Raw genomic sequence first — 15,162 nt, forward strand, 5'->3', positions numbered from 1 at the left:
ATAAGAACAGTACTTAGAGGACGGGAAATTAAATTTACCGATAAACTTGGTAAGACATATATCTTACTCGAGTTACACTTGTTATGCTTGTAATCTATCTCTTAAGACCTCAATTTGTTCGTTTCTAATCTAGCCGTTGGAGCTCATCGTTCTCCTTAATCTAGCTCTTTCGAGTTTTATACATTCATTAGTCTTGACTATACAGCTCCTTCGAGCTCATCTATCTTGTTAGAGGTATTTGAAGTCATTCGATAACCGAGTTAGCTTATAATTATTCTCTACATCACATTTCCTAATCTAATTCTTTCGGACTCATCGTTTTTCTTGCTCCTTGAAATTCAGGAGTCCATAAACTATTCTCTTGGGGTTATCTATCAGCTCATCATCAGATACTAATGTGAATCTTGTTTTGACGGTTTACGACTAAGCACGACCTAGCAAACCCGTTTTATATTAATAATTAATACCATTATTAGATAAGAATTCTAATTAAAATAATCTCAAAGCTTAGAAGTGTAAATTGATATTTTCCCACCAAAAAAAAAGACAAAGTAATAGCTTTAAGATTAATGGAGCTACATTGATATAAAATATCTATATATATTATAATCGTGTCCTAAAATGATGTGAGGATGATTAAGATATTTGTTATGATAAGACTAAACATAAAACTACAACATTCGGACACATACATGTTGACTTTTCGTACGACATTTAGATATATTAACTTTTCATACAATATTCAGACACATTGACTTTTTGTATGACATTCAAATAACTTTTTCTAAGATATGCTGACTCTTTTTTTTTTTTTTTACGAGGTTGACTTTTTCTCAAATATTCTAAAAATAGATTTTTTTTTTCTTTAATCAAATATGAAGATTAATACGGTAACTTTTTTTAAAAAAAATATGAGTGTATATATATATTTATTGGTTTTTCATGGGCAGCAGGAGAGCCATTTTGAGGTTGGGCCAGGAAGATATGGTTAGAGAAGCCCAGTCTCCCATGGGGCCCGACCACATCCTCTTCGCCCGAGGAAGATGCCGCATTTCTCAACCCAAACTAATCTCTCCCTTTATCGGTGATATTCCCAAACACAGGCCAGTAGGGCAAAGAAGAACGTAGCGGAAGAGCGAAAATCCTCAAAAGAAATGCAGCTCTAAAACCCTTTTTCCCCCAACTAAAACCTTTCCTTCGAGCTGTTCAAACCAGCAATGTCTCAACTCCCTCATCTTCTTCCTAACAACGCTACAGGTTTCTGTTCTTGATATCTACAAATTCGTTGTTGGGTACTCTTTAATTTTGTGCTTTGTTTCCTTGAAAGCTTGGAAATTAAGTATTATCTTGTTTACATTTACTGGGTGTCTTTGATTTTCTTCTAGTTTTATGGGTTTTGTGCTGCCTGAGGACCCTGAGCTTCTTGAATTTTGAATTTCTATTTGGGAAGGGTTTTGTGGTTCTTGATTTTGTCTATGTTTTGCTGTTCTTTCCTTTCCTATGTGGAAATTATGGAGAAATTATGTGACTGTTGCGCAACTAGTTTAAGTTCAGTTTTAGAGTACTTAATACCACTTTCCGATTGCTTGAAAATTATCTACTTAGTTGGATTATGTGCGAGATCCCCACATCGGTTGGGGAGGAGAACGATACATTCTTTATAAGGGTGTGGAAACCTCTCACTAGTGGAAGCGTTTTAAAAACCTTAAGGGGAAGCCTAGAAGGGAATGATAGAAGAGGACGATATTTGCTAGCGATAGACTTAGGTTGTTACAAATGGTATCAGAGCTAGACACCGGGTGATGTGTCGGTGAGGAGGCTGAGCCCCAAAGAGGGATGGACATGAGACGATGTGCCAGCAATGACGCTGGCCTCGAAGGGGGTGGATTGAGGGGTCCCACATCGATTAGAGAAGGGAACGAGTGCTAGCGAGAATGCTTGGCCCCGAAAGAGAGTGAATTGTGAGATCCCACGTCGGTCAGAGAGGAGAACGAAACATTCTTTTTTAAGGTGTGGAGACTTCTTCCTAGCAGACCCGTTTAAAAACCTTGAGGGGAAGCCCAAATAGGACAATATCTGTTAGCAGTGGGCTTGGGCTGTTACAATGGTATCAAAGCCAGACACCAGGCAATGTGCCAGTGAGAAGGTGAGCCCCAAAGGGGGATGGACATGAGACGGTGTGCCAACAAGGACGCTGAGCCCTGAAGGGGGGTGGATTTGGAGGTCCCATATCGATTAGGGAAGGGAACGAGTGCCAGCGAGGACGCTGAGCCCCAAACGGAGGTGGATTGTGAGATCCTGCATCGGTCGGGAGGAGAACGAAGCATCCTTTATAAGGGTGTGGGAACTTCTCCCTACCAGACGCGTTTTAAAAACCTTGAGGGGAAGCCCAGAAGGAAAAATCCATAGAGGACAATGTCTGCTAGCGGTACGTTTGGGCCATTACAAATGGTATAAGAGCTAGACACCGAGCAATGTTCTAGTGAGGAGGCTGAGCTCCGAAGGGGGATGGACATGAGGTGGTGTGTTAGCAAGGACATTGGCCCCTGAAGGGAGTGGATTGGGGGCTCCCACATCAATTAGAGAAGGGAACGAGTGCCAGTGAGGACGTTGGGCCACGAACGAGTGTGGATTGTGAGATCCCACATCGATCGGGGAGGAGAATGAAACCACGTTTTGAAAACCTTGAGGGAAAATCGAGAAGGGAAAATCCAAAGAGGACAATATCTGCTAGCGGTAGGATTGGGCGGTTACAGATTACTTGACCTGTTTAGCTACTTGATATTATTGCCTTAATTTTGTAGTGGATATGGTTCTGGGCATAACTCAACATCTTGTGGCAAAACTTTCCCTTCTTTCTCTCATGATATTGGCGTTTCTTGAACGTGATCTTGTTGACATGTATTCTGTTTCAATTTCTTGGCTTTATTATACCTTAATCTTGAGTTACATTGAAGTGTTCATAATTTATTGATGTGCCCCCATCCGTTCAGGGAACTGATTGACAATTATATTCGAGTCGTACTTATAGAAACTAATGTTGTTTTTTCTTATCGGTCACTATTGATGCATTATTGATGTTCAAAAGTAAGCTGACAACATGGTTTGCAATCGCACGAATTGGTTGTAGAAACATAAGATTGTTCATATATCCCCAAATCATGAGACTGTAACAATCCAAGCCCACCGCGGGTAGATATTGTCCTCCTTGGGCTTTCCCTCAAGGTTTAAAACGTATCTGTTAGGGAGAGGTTTTCACATCCTTATAAGGAATGCTTTGTTCCCCTCTCCAACCGACCACCCTCTTGGGGGCCAGCGTCCTCGCTGGCACACCACCCGGTGTGTAGCTCTGATACCATTTGTAACAACTCAAGCTCACCACTAGCCGATATTGTCCTCTTTGGACCTTCTCTTTCGGGCTTCTCCTCAAGGTTTTTTAGAAATGCCTCTGCTAGGGAGAGGTTTCCGCTAGCCGAGGACGCTAGACCTCGAAAGGGTGTGGATTGTGAGATCCCACATTGGTTGGGGAGGACAACGAAACCTTCTTTATAAGAGTGTGGAAACCTCTCCCTAGCAGACACGTTTTAAAGCCTCAAGGGGAAGCCGAAAAGGAAAGCCTAAAAGAGGACAATATTTGCTAGCCCAACAGTGGGCTCGGACCGTTACAAAATCTATTCCCAAATTCGCATTGAAGGTTAAGCAAATTGGATAAAAAAGAAAGGTTTGGGAATAAATCTGCTCTGTTCTTGCAATGTTCATGAGATCTCAGTGTAAGAATGGAATCATACTTTATTTTTGGACTTGGATACTCCTCTTTCATGATTTCCTCGTGATTTTTGTTCTAGTTTTCTTCATATGATCTTGGTTACTAGTGCTGGAAATTTAAAAGTTTATATAAACATGGATTCTTGATTTGATATAGGCTTTGGACTGTCGGATAGCAGATGCCTTCCGTGCTCGGGAGTTTTTGGACGAGCAGCCACCGTCTCTTCTCGCTCTTTATGTACTGAACATAGAATCAATGCGGCAGTCAAATTCCGACCCGTAAACTGTACTTTGTTGCGAGCGTCTTTTACGTGCCAAGCCAGCTCGGGAGGTCATAGGAAGTACTCGGATTTCTCTAAGCAAAATAGGCATGGCTACTCAAGAAGCAGAAATAGGCAAAATGAGGATAGAGACAGCCTTGAACATGTCGATGAATCTGATTTATTGTCGTCGAAGAATGGACCATTTCTTTCTATCTCGAGCAATTCGAAATCCCAAACCACGGCTACCCCGGGTCCAAGGGAGAAGGAAATTGTTGAACTTTTCAGGAAGATTCAAGCACAGCTTCGGGAACGAGCTGCGATGAAAGAAGAGAAGAAAATCGAAGCTCAAGGACAAACAAAAGGGAGTGAGACGGTCGATTCTCTTCTTACGCTATTGAGAAGGCATTCAGTGGAGCAAGGGAAGAGAGGCGGCGGAGGCGTCAAGGACTCGAGTTTTAACCATGTCAAAGAGAATGGTCCTTATGATGAAGGAAAAAGCTCAAGCATTTTTGGCCTAAGTTCTCATTTGAGAGAGAAGGCTCAAGAGCCAACAGGCTCGTCTTTGAGTCGACCTGTTTCAAATTTTCAACGTAAATCCCCCGTGCCTGTGGTGAAGTACCAACCGGTTTCGCCCAGGGAAAATATTGTGAACTCCATTGATGTTGTGAATTCAAAGGGACTGAAACTCAACGGAACCGAGACAGGTTCTCAACTGAAAGCAAAGGTATGGACTCGGCAGGAGTCGGAACGAGAGCACTGGGAAGAGCTGCAATCACAAGGAGAGACAGAGCAGGAGACAGAGCCAGAGCCAGACCAAGAGTTCGAGTTGGAGCCAGAGCCTGAATCGTCGTATGAGCTAGAGCACGAACCTGATGAGATGGAGCCTGAACTTCTTAATTTATTAGGCGTCGATGACACATTTGATGAAGACGTTAAACACGATGAGAAATTTTCGAAGGATGATGATCACGAGGACTTGAACTCATTGAAGCTTGCTGAGCTGAGGGCGATCGCGAAATCTCGGAGTTTGAAAGGGTTTTCGAAGATGAAGAAGAGCGAGCTCGTACGGTTGTTAAGCAACGCTCAGGTATGAAAATTTCATGTTGCACAGGATGTTTAGGGGCTTTTTTTGTTTTGCTTGAATATAATCAATCTGTATGACCAGTTTTGAGTTGAAATTAGCTTTACAGACCTTTTTCCCAGATTGTATATCAGGCTTAGCCTTTTCACAGGTGCAGAGTACTTGCAATCTCTATTCATATGAATCATTTCTAAAAAGCGTTTTTTTAAAGTTGGTGTTGTAAGAACAGGTTATGACTCTCACGAGTGTACTAAAGTAGTGGTGACACGTGAGTATTGCCCATCGAGCTATATCAAAGACCGAGAGAGTTATCTTATGTGATCAAAGAGAATGGTGCATCATCTCGTGTACCAAGAAAATTGGGCAAGATTGTTAGGTTAAGGTTTAAGTAAGAACAAAAGGAACAATGTTGCCTGTGGTGTCAGAGACAAATTTAATGGAGGCCGAATAGAGTCTTAGGCCATGTTCTCGAGAGTTTAGTTTGTATAAATTAAAAATGTTAGCTCGTCAAATTTGATGTCAAACAGATACCAAATAGACACTCTAGAATCAAGTTCGTATAAGTGAAAGATGTAACCTTTCCATATTAGCATTAGCATATGACGCCTCTTAATTTTGATGTGTCATTAAATATACTTTAGAATGTATATCGAGGAGACATGGAGTTGCAAGACAGATGACTTGAGTGTTTTCTTTTAGAAATAGAATTTCAAGGACAGTGTTAGGTGACATGGACGTGTAGACATTGTTCTCGAAGCTATAGATTAAGCTTCGACATGGTATGTAGAAAGTACTCAACATGGAAATGGAAGGGTTCATGCGACAATAGTATCTACTTGGATGAATGTCTACGAGGTTCTGAATATGAAGTTAATTCATAGGTCAATTCTTGATTAGTGTGTTCGAGCAAGTTGCGAAGATGGATCAAAGCATTGGTGAGACTTGAAATTTCAAAAATTAGATCTCGAGACTCAAAAAAAACCTTTTGCAAACACACAATCAAAAGGAATAAATTTCATTTCACTTTGAACCAAAAAACTTTATGTTTTGTTTGGTTTGTTTTCTAAAAACAAAGTATAAAATTTGCTGTTTGAAGTGACTTTGGAATGACAATGGCTACTCCCACACTGTGTATTGTCAGTTAATCTTCTACATGTTTCTTTTTGTTTTGTTGTAATGTTTGGAACATGTCTCGAGTAGAAGGTAGTCATGTAGGGCTTGACGCTCAAGATTCGACCGTGCACTACCTTAAATTATAAGTACCTTTTAATTTGATGGTTGAATTAGTGAATTTAATGAAAATATATCTTTAAATGGTTAGATCTCGAAAAAAAATTGATTAAAAGAAGTGTTTGTCGAGGATTAATGGAGTTAAAATGAGCATGAAAATAGCGAAATCAAGAAACTAAGTAGTTCATTTGAAGCGTTGTTTACAATCAAGCTAGAATGTCAACACGAGTAGCATCTTGATGTGACAATTTGGGGAAGTTCCGTCTAGCTTGATTACGTAGATTGTCTGTAGATCGTACTCAACGACAAAAAGTACCCATTTGTGAGATTTCGACCTTAGTGTTGGGATGGTATTTATGGCATCTTGATGGTACCTCAAAATTTCAAAAATAGCACGAATCTAGGGTATAACATCGATATATTGTCTTTAGCATCTCGATGTTGCCTCGATATCTTATAATTAATTTTTTTTTTAATTTTTAAGTTGTTAAGAGGAGTTATTCAGAGAGTAAAATTCTAAACCCGATTTGTCCACTTTGGAGAGTTTTGAGAGAATTTTTTAGGGTTTGAAGCATGGAATGGTGCAATAAACTAGTGTTCTTTATGAGGTGAATTGACAATTGTTTGTTATCATTCATTCATTAATCGTTATAAACATAGTTCATTAATGAAACGATTTGTTCTTGGTTTAATTCTCTCGGAATAAAATTTGGCATTATCGATGACAATTCTTCCCTCGATTACTAAATTGAAATTTGATATCAGACGACAACGAAGAATTTCATTTTCTACTCAGCTTGAATTGCTTCTAAAAGTAAAAACTATTCCCACATACCAACATGAACGGTGAGATCCCACATCGGTTGGAGAAAAAAACGAAACATCCTTTATAAGGGTATGAAAACATCTCCCTAGCAGACTCGTTTTAAAAACTTTGAGGAGAAACCTGAAAGGGGAAGTCCAAAGAGGACAATATCCACTAGCAGTGGGTCTGAGCCAGAGTAAGAGTCCAAATCCACTACTGGGAGAGCTTTCTACACCCTTATAAAAAATGTTTCGTTCTCTTTTCCTTTCTAACTGATGTGAGATCTCACAATTACCCTTACCCAATATTTCAAAAAGTAGGCATCTTTTTCAAAATAATAATAATGATAACAATATCAAACATTTTCTTTTTTAGACTCATAATTTTTTTTAAAAAAAAAAAAAAAAAAAAATCCAAGAAGCCTAGAAATTAAATGCCTTACCCACCTTTAGTTAGATTGAGTTATGTTTATTTAATTAAATGGATTCAACAATTATTTTTTAAAAATATTATAGAATTATGTGATCCAAATAATTCAAATAGCAAATTCGATTGAAGACAACACTCTTCCTCCTTCTCACGAAACGCGTTCTTACAAAGGTGACATAAGAGGACCTGAAAACCCGAAATAGTCTGGACAAAATTCACCATTCGAATAATTAGGTTGAGTCTAAAAAATGTCACAACTCAATCCAACCCAACAAACTTGAATAATTATTGTCTAGTTCGTTTTCTAAACTATGTTAGTCATGTTTTAAACGCTTGATTGTATTTGGTTTTTTTAAATTCAATGTATTGCTTGAAATGATGTTTATTAAATGCACACACGTTTTTAATAGTCTTAAATTATTGTATATTTGTAACTATTTCAAATCCTTCAATAACGATCCATTGCTCGAGTTGCTCGAAAAACAAATCGTCATGAGCAAACGAGAAATGAAAAGTGGTGACCAAAGCATTGAGATTTGATATGCTTCATTACTTTATTGATTACTTTATCATTATTTTCTTCTTCCAATTGAATGCACAATTTGGTGATGCAAAAAAGCTTAGGATGCTCATGGCATTTATTCTATAGAGATCCAACAAAGTTGCCATTAAACTTTGTTCAATTGTAGTTGAACGTGATTAAGACCCAATTGGCATCCTAAGCAAATCCAAGATTACCCTAAAGCTATAACTATTCTTTCTCAAGCCTCGTGGTTCGTATAAGGTATCGAAAACAAATATCAATCTAGCTAATCGAAAATTTATCATTGGAGTAGGAATCTTACAGAATTTCATATGAAAATTGAGATTTGTAACGGTGTAGCGATCTAAATTTCGTTATAGCTAGGTTATCGGTGTAACGCTCCTGATCCCTATTTTTGTTTGAAATTCTAGAATTTCAGGTTTTCAAGAGTAATTTTGAAACTTTGGAAAGTGTTCGTGTATTTTTTAAACAAATGACGAGGTTCGTGGATACTATTTATAATTTAAGAATATCAGCTTATACCTCTAAACTTATCACTTACCGTCACAGACTAATAACTATATGAATTAAAAACCTTAAATTTTATGTGAGTTCTCACATCAGTTGGAGAGTGAAACGAAACATTTTTTATAATGGTGTGGAAATCTTTCTCTAGCAGACGCATTTTAAAAACCTTGAAGGAAACCCGAGAGGAAAAGCTTAAGGAAGACAATATTTTCTAGCGATGGGTTTGAGTTGTTGCACTTTCGTAAATGAGTAAAAAATTTCACATGTTTATTACTAGATATCTCTATTAGTATCTTATCTTCTTTCTCGCTACTTAATTTGGATAGAGAACATCCATTTTATTTGGTGATTTTGAGCGGATTTTAAACGAAAATAAGCATAAACCAGCAACGAATGCACTGATTCATTTATGAAACGTTAAGATCTATCCTCACTTGCTTGAGAAGAATCATGTCCTAACTTTTTTTTTTTTTGTCACTACTTGATTAGGTCATACGAGAGAACATCCATCTTATTCGGTGATTTTGAGTTGATTTTAAACGAAATTAAGCAAAAACCAGTAACAAACACTTTGATTCACTTATAAAGCATTAAGATCTAAATTGATAAACTTATTAGCTTGAGATCTAAACCGACACCACCGGGAGCGACGGGTCCATAAACATATCATGTTATTCTCTTGAAATTTAGATTTCAAGCTTTTTGGGTGTCTCCATCTAAACCTAATGTCCACCTCTTTTCACCAAAAGAAGTACCATTATAACTTCTCTCTCTCAACAATTCAATACACCAATAATAACACTAACAAACACAAAAAAGAGCTCAATTAATTACCTCTTCATCTCCTTTTTGGGTTAAAACCAAACACAAAACATACTCAGAAACCAAAGACAACATTTTCAGAAACCATAATCTACTCAAAACATAAGATGAAGCTAAAAATCAGCTGTTTTGCTGTTCTTTTTGTGGTTTCTTCTCATATCCCATAAGAAAAGGTTAATAAAAATCCTCTCTTTCTCTGTCTAAGGCTCTTACACACACTTCAAGAATGGATATTTTAATAATTCCAATCAAATAAATCAAATCTTGTGTCTTAGATTTTCTTTCTTTTTGTCCACTCTCTTGCTTTTCATGACTAGCAAACATTTTAGTATAATCAAAATATATTCATCCATTTCTCTCTCCTCCTTCAATATTTATTTCCACAAACCCTAATTGAAAAGAACACAAATTTTTGGAACCCAAATGGATTCAATAATCCCTGAATTTGAAGGTCTCAACAACACCCAACAATTTGGAGTGTCAAATCTTCAAAACTTAGGTATTGGGTCATCTTCATCTTCATCAAACAGCCGCTATGAGAATCAAAAACGGCGAGATTGGAACACATTTTGCCAATACCTTAAAAATCACCGACCGCCATTAGCTCTTTCAAGGTGTAGTGGAGCTCATGTTCTTGAATTCCTTCGCTATTTGGACCAATTTGGTAAGACCAAAGTGCATACTCCGATCTGCCCTTTCTATGGCCATCCTAACCCTCCAGCTCCATGTCCTTGCCCTCTACGCCAAGCTTGGGGTAGCCTTGATGCCCTTATTGGCCGCCTTCGAGCTGCCTTTGAAGAGAACGGTGGGATGCCTGAAGCTAACCCTTTTGGTGCTCGTGCTGTTAGGCTTTATCTTCGAGAGGTTCGTGATTTGCAGTCTAAAGCAAGAGGAATTAGCTATGAAAAGAAGAAACGAAAGCGCCCTCAACAACAACGACAACAACAACAGCTCCCTCAACCTTCCAATGGAGCTTAAAAAAAAGCAAAGTTTATAATCATGGAAGCCAATTAGAGGGTACCTTTCTTCTTTAATCATCATTATCATCATCATTATGCTGCTTTTTTTCTATCAATTCTAGGGTTTGAGATGTTTTTGTAAGGTTTTAAGGTGTAACCCACTTTATGAATTACAAATTTAATCATCAATCTCATCTCTTTCTTGGAATTTTGAAGTGGGTTTTTCTTAAAAATGTGAAATTCTGACTAATCAATCCAAATTAGAGAAAATTTCGGTGAGATCCCACCGAGTTTGGGAGGAGAACAAAACACCCTTTATAAGGGCATGAAAACCTCTCCTTAGTACACGCGTTTTCAAAATCTTGAGGACAAATCCGAAAGTGGGAGCTTAAAAAAGACAATATCTGCTAGCGGTGGGCTTGAGGCGTTACAAATGGTATCAGAGCCAACCACCGGGCGATGTGTTAGCGAGGAGGCTGAGCTTGAAGGGGGTGGACATGAAGCGATGTGCCAACAAGGACACTGGGCCTCGAAGGGAGGTGAGATCCCAAATCGGTTGGGAGGGGAACAAAACACCCTTTATAAGAGTGTGTGAACCTCTCTGTAGCATTCGTGTGAGGACAATATCTACTAGGTGTGGGTTTGACTATTGCAAATGGTATTAGAACCAAACACAGGGCAATATGCCCGCCAGGAGTTGGAGCCCTGAAGGATGGTGGACAAGAGGTAATGTGCCAGTAAGGATGTTGGACTTCGAAGGGGGTGGATTGTGAGATGCCACATCGGCAGGACGCTGGCCTCAAATGGGATGGATTGTGAGATCTCATATCGATTGGAGAGGAGAACGAAACACTCTTTATACGAGCTTAAAAAACCTCTAAAAGACGCGTTTTAAAAACTTTGAGAACAAGTTCGAAATAAAGTAAGCAGTGGATTTGAGGTTTCTAAGCCAAATTGATACAAGTTTATGTATTGGTTCATCAATTGTCTTTTGTTTGTGTGTGTGCTTTCTGTTTGCATTAGAAAAGGCAAAAAAACAGGCATCGGATTATATCATAAATTGTATCCTTTTGATGCAAAACAGTGTTGGTGTGAGCAGCAGTGAACTGTTAGTGGGTACTGCAAATTTTACTATCCAACTGATGGAACGTTTACTATGTACTTGGGTTTCAACTTTACAATGCTCATATAAAATCTTACACATCATTTCCAGATTTTGTTTCTATCTTACTCCACTTTTCTCCACACTATTATTTTCCTCCATTGATGTCTCTTCAACTTCCAAATTCTCAAAATTCAAATGATTTTGTATAAAGAATTCCTTTTCATGTTCAAATATCTTAGAAATAGTGTATATAATTTTCCAACAAATCATTATAGGTATGTACAAACCGGTCGGATTTAGTTGGAAAAATCTTTTGAACAAACTCGAAATTTCGAGTTGGTTAGGTTAGTGACTCGAGCAACCCAAATAGAGTTCCCAACCTAAGACAACCCTCTATTTTTGAGTTGGGTTATCTAATTTTTTTTTTTTAATCCTACTTGTTAGAAATCATTCCAGAGGTATATATAAGTCGGGTTTGGTTGAAAAAATCTTTTGAACAAACTCGAAATTTCAAGTTGGTTGAGTTAATGACCTTAGTAACCCGAATAAAGTTCACGACTCAATTCAACTCTCTATTTTTGGGTTGGGTTCTCGGGGTTTTTTTTTTTTTTTTTTTGAATCCTACTTCTTGGAAATCATTACAAAGGTATATATAAGTCGGGTTTAGTTGGAAATTTTTTTTGGACAAACTCGAAATTTCAAGTTGGTTGGGTTAACGACGTAGCAACCCAAATAGAGTTCACAACTCAACTCAACTCTTTATTTTTGGGTTGACGTAGCAATCCAAATAGAGTTCACAACTCAACTCAACTCTTTATTTTTGGGTTGGGTTAATGGGTTTTTTTTATAAAAATCCTTTTATCCACCATATATGTTACATTAATAACTAAAATTTCATAAACCTAAAATATCAAACCTTTACAAGTTACCATTTATAATAAACTTTGGTTACATAGGTCAATTATTAAAAATAGGGCTGAGTTGAGTTGTAACTCTATTTTTTAGGTTAGGCAAGTTGACTCAACAAAACAATTGTCAACCTACCAATCGAACTGAATTTTTAGATTTAACTGACCTCAATGTTTATGGTCGAATTATCTAATCATACGAACACTCGTGAATCATGGTTGGTTGAAAAAATATCTATTTTTCTCAATGATTGAAGGAGATAAAAAAGTCTTCTTTTTATAATAATTTACATTTTTGTCTCGGTTAATTTGAGAAATATTCAGATAGATTTGTTTTTTTTTTTTTTTTGGTGCTGTCATGTCATTTGATAATGAAAGTTAGCAATGGAAAAGACAAGTGGTAAAACTGTAATTTTCCATATTGATTTGGGTGATGAGATGGTTGAAAAAAAAACTTTCACTGTTTTCACTTATTTACTTGTAAAGTTGCAGCTGCAAGTTTCCTTCTTTGTCATGTCAGTGTCTCCCATGTCTCCTCGAAGATGAAGTGAAGTTTGCTGCAACTTAGAACATTGAAACAAAAAGTAAAGAAGAGGAAGATGAGATGAGAAAGGGTGAAAAAAGAAGAGTAAAAGTACGAGAGAGATCAAATCGTTAATCTTTTCGAATCGTACGTTTAAATATAGAGTTGTTCGTAAGACTCAAGAACTCGATCCATTCGAATTATCTGACTCAAACTATAAGTGTTAGGTTGGGTTTGATTTTTTTCACTTTGGGTTGGATTGAATTTTTAGAAAATTGAAAAAATTAAATCGACTCGTGGGTTGACATTTTTTTTTTGTTTGGTCAACCTGACCAACTCGAAAATAGGGATAGAACGCTACTTCAGTTTTACATTTGTAACCGATATTAGTGATACATTATGACTTATGAATGTTTGATATTTGAGTTTTAGAGATTTAGTTGTGAATGTGATAACTAAAACAATCAATATGAACCTAACTAAAAACTAAGAGTTAGGTTATTAACTCTATTTCCGTTGCTTAGGTCACCAACCCATCAACTCAAAATTTAGTGTCTGTCCAAAAGATTCCACATACAGTTGGTGTAGTGAGAGACCGTCTCTTTCTTCCTGAACCGATATTCCCTTTTTCCTTCTGTTTCGAATCAAGGTCAGACTTCAGTCCGTATGATGGGCAACTATCTCTTGCGGTTCGGAGAGGACATAGTTTACTTGGTTGAGACCTCATGCTTCTATTCAAAAAATTAGATGTTCTAATCCCTACTATTCGTTATAAACTAGAAGGTCAGCTACGAGTCATTTTCTAATTACTTTAAATTTCAAATTTTTTCGGTATTATTGTAGTTGGATTTCGAAGAAATTGGGTTCATTTTTTAAGTTTCTGATTATCTGCCTGATTCCTATTTCGATTAGTACCTTTTTTCACATTTCTTCAGCTAATCTCTCATTATTTTCACACTTTAAACTCAAAAATACGTTTATTTGCAAATATGATGATCGATCATCATTCAGATCGTAAAAATTGAACATTTTTTTAGTTTTTTTTTTTTTTTTTTAATTTAAAGATTTATTGGATATAAATTTAGAAATTAAAGGTACCAAACTTCAATGAATTTATTAGCATTTAAAAGTTAATGAATTTATTAGGATGATTGAAATCAAGCTAATTAAGATTCATTCAATCACTTCCATCACTTCAAAGTCTTCCATTTTTGTTCTTTAAAATTAAATGGAATGAAATGAATAATAAATATGAAAGAGGGGTCATTAAGGGTATGAGGACCACTCCATTTGGAGGGGTTTGAGGAAAAGCCTCCTTCATTTAGGATCTCTGCACCCTCTATTAATGGGTGGATATCAATACATTCACTGTTTCATTTCATGTATATTTCAATTTCTACCCACAAAACAGACATATATAAATGAATTGATACTATATTCAAAGGAGAGCGATCTTGAAAATAGTAACGTGATCATGTCCTGGGCAAGAAGTGAAGGGAGATGTTAGGGCACATGAGTGTCGAATCTTGGGCATAGTAACGTGATCATGTCGCAGGAGATGACAGACTCATGCTGGTTGTGGGAATAGTTTTCACTCATAAAAAACGATAAGTAGTAATGTGATCATGTCGTAGGAGATGTAGGGAAATGTCAGGGCACACAGGTGTTGAATCTTAGGTAAAGAATGAGAAGTAGTAATGTGACCATATCACAAGAGATGCAGTGGAATGTCAGGGTACACGGGTGCTGAATCGTGCACATGGGTCGTTATGGTTATTTACTTTCTAAAAAGTTCTAAAAATCTACGATAAATTTTAGAAAAAAAAAATATTTTATTTTAAATTTGGTTAAAAATTGAATGTACAATGAAAAATATATTAAAAAATTGTGAAAAAAATGGCACTTTTGTAATTTATTTAGCAAATGAAATAAATATATATGTGAACATGAATGTACACCATTGTACTAAGGTACCATATTAATGCATTTTTGGAGGAAAAAAAATTGGAAGTTTCATCAAAATCTTTGCTTTTTGATAAGACAGTTGAGCTTATAAGAATAGGATTATAAAATGAGTTATGATTAATGCATAAAACATTAGATTTTAAGGATAGTTAAGTTGGTAGGAGACTACTCATTGTGACAAGAAAGGAGTGATTGAATAGTTGAATGGGATGCTTCTTTACATATCACATGTCTATAGCAACCATATCACATGCCA

The 15,162-nt window shown here is 36.9% G+C and overlaps 2 protein-coding genes across 4 annotated transcripts; both read left to right on the plus strand.

Moving 5' to 3' along the window:
* The first annotated feature begins 1,128 nt into the window (after window positions 1-1,128).
* LOC111467115 (rho-N domain-containing protein 1, chloroplastic-like) lies at window positions 1,129-5,299 on the plus strand. Its single transcript, XM_023111903.1, has 2 exons — window positions 1,129-1,257; window positions 3,923-5,299. The coding sequence occupies exons 1-2, from the start codon at window positions 1,218-1,220 to the stop codon at window positions 5,119-5,121; spliced, it is 1,239 nt and encodes a 412-aa protein (XP_022967671.1). The 5' UTR covers window positions 1,129-1,217; the 3' UTR covers window positions 5,122-5,299.
* A 4,410-nt stretch (window positions 5,300-9,709) lies between these two features.
* On the plus strand, window positions 9,710-13,020 carry LOC111466975 (protein LIGHT-DEPENDENT SHORT HYPOCOTYLS 3-like). 3 transcript variants are annotated; one of them, XM_023111669.1, is made up of 2 exons: window positions 9,710-10,463; window positions 12,939-13,020. In XM_023111669.1, exon 1 carries the CDS (start codon window positions 9,870-9,872, stop codon window positions 10,422-10,424), a length of 555 nt encoding a protein of 184 aa, XP_022967437.1. In that variant the 5' UTR covers window positions 9,710-9,869; the 3' UTR covers window positions 10,425-10,463; window positions 12,939-13,020. The 3 variants fall into 3 exon arrangements, with proteins under 3 accessions (XP_022967437.1, XP_022967436.1, XP_022967435.1); XM_023111668.1 differs by lacking the exon at window positions 12,939-13,020 and adding an exon at window positions 11,490-11,622; XM_023111667.1 differs by lacking the exon at window positions 12,939-13,020 and adding an exon at window positions 10,670-10,688.
* The last annotated feature ends 2,142 nt before the right edge of the window (window positions 13,021-15,162 follow it).

This window comes from Cucurbita maxima, unplaced genomic scaffold (assembly GCF_002738345.1).
Source record: "Cucurbita maxima cultivar Rimu unplaced genomic scaffold, Cmax_1.0 Cma_Scf00032, whole genome shotgun sequence".
NCBI classification, from domain to species: Eukaryota; Viridiplantae; Streptophyta; class Magnoliopsida; order Cucurbitales; family Cucurbitaceae; genus Cucurbita; species Cucurbita maxima.

Excerpts from the sequence above, each read along its gene's own strand:
- LOC111467115 (XM_023111903.1), top strand. The coding sequence starts at position 1,218 with ATGTCTCAACTCCCTCATCTTCTTCCTAACAACGCTACAG. Across the intron at positions 1,258-3,922 it reads TCTTCCTAACAACGCTACAG|GCTTTGGACTGTCGGATAGC; the intron begins GTTTCTGTTCTT and ends GATTTGATATAG.
- LOC111466975 (XM_023111669.1), top strand. The coding sequence starts at position 9,870 with ATGGATTCAATAATCCCTGAATTTGAAGGTCTCAACAACACCCAACAA.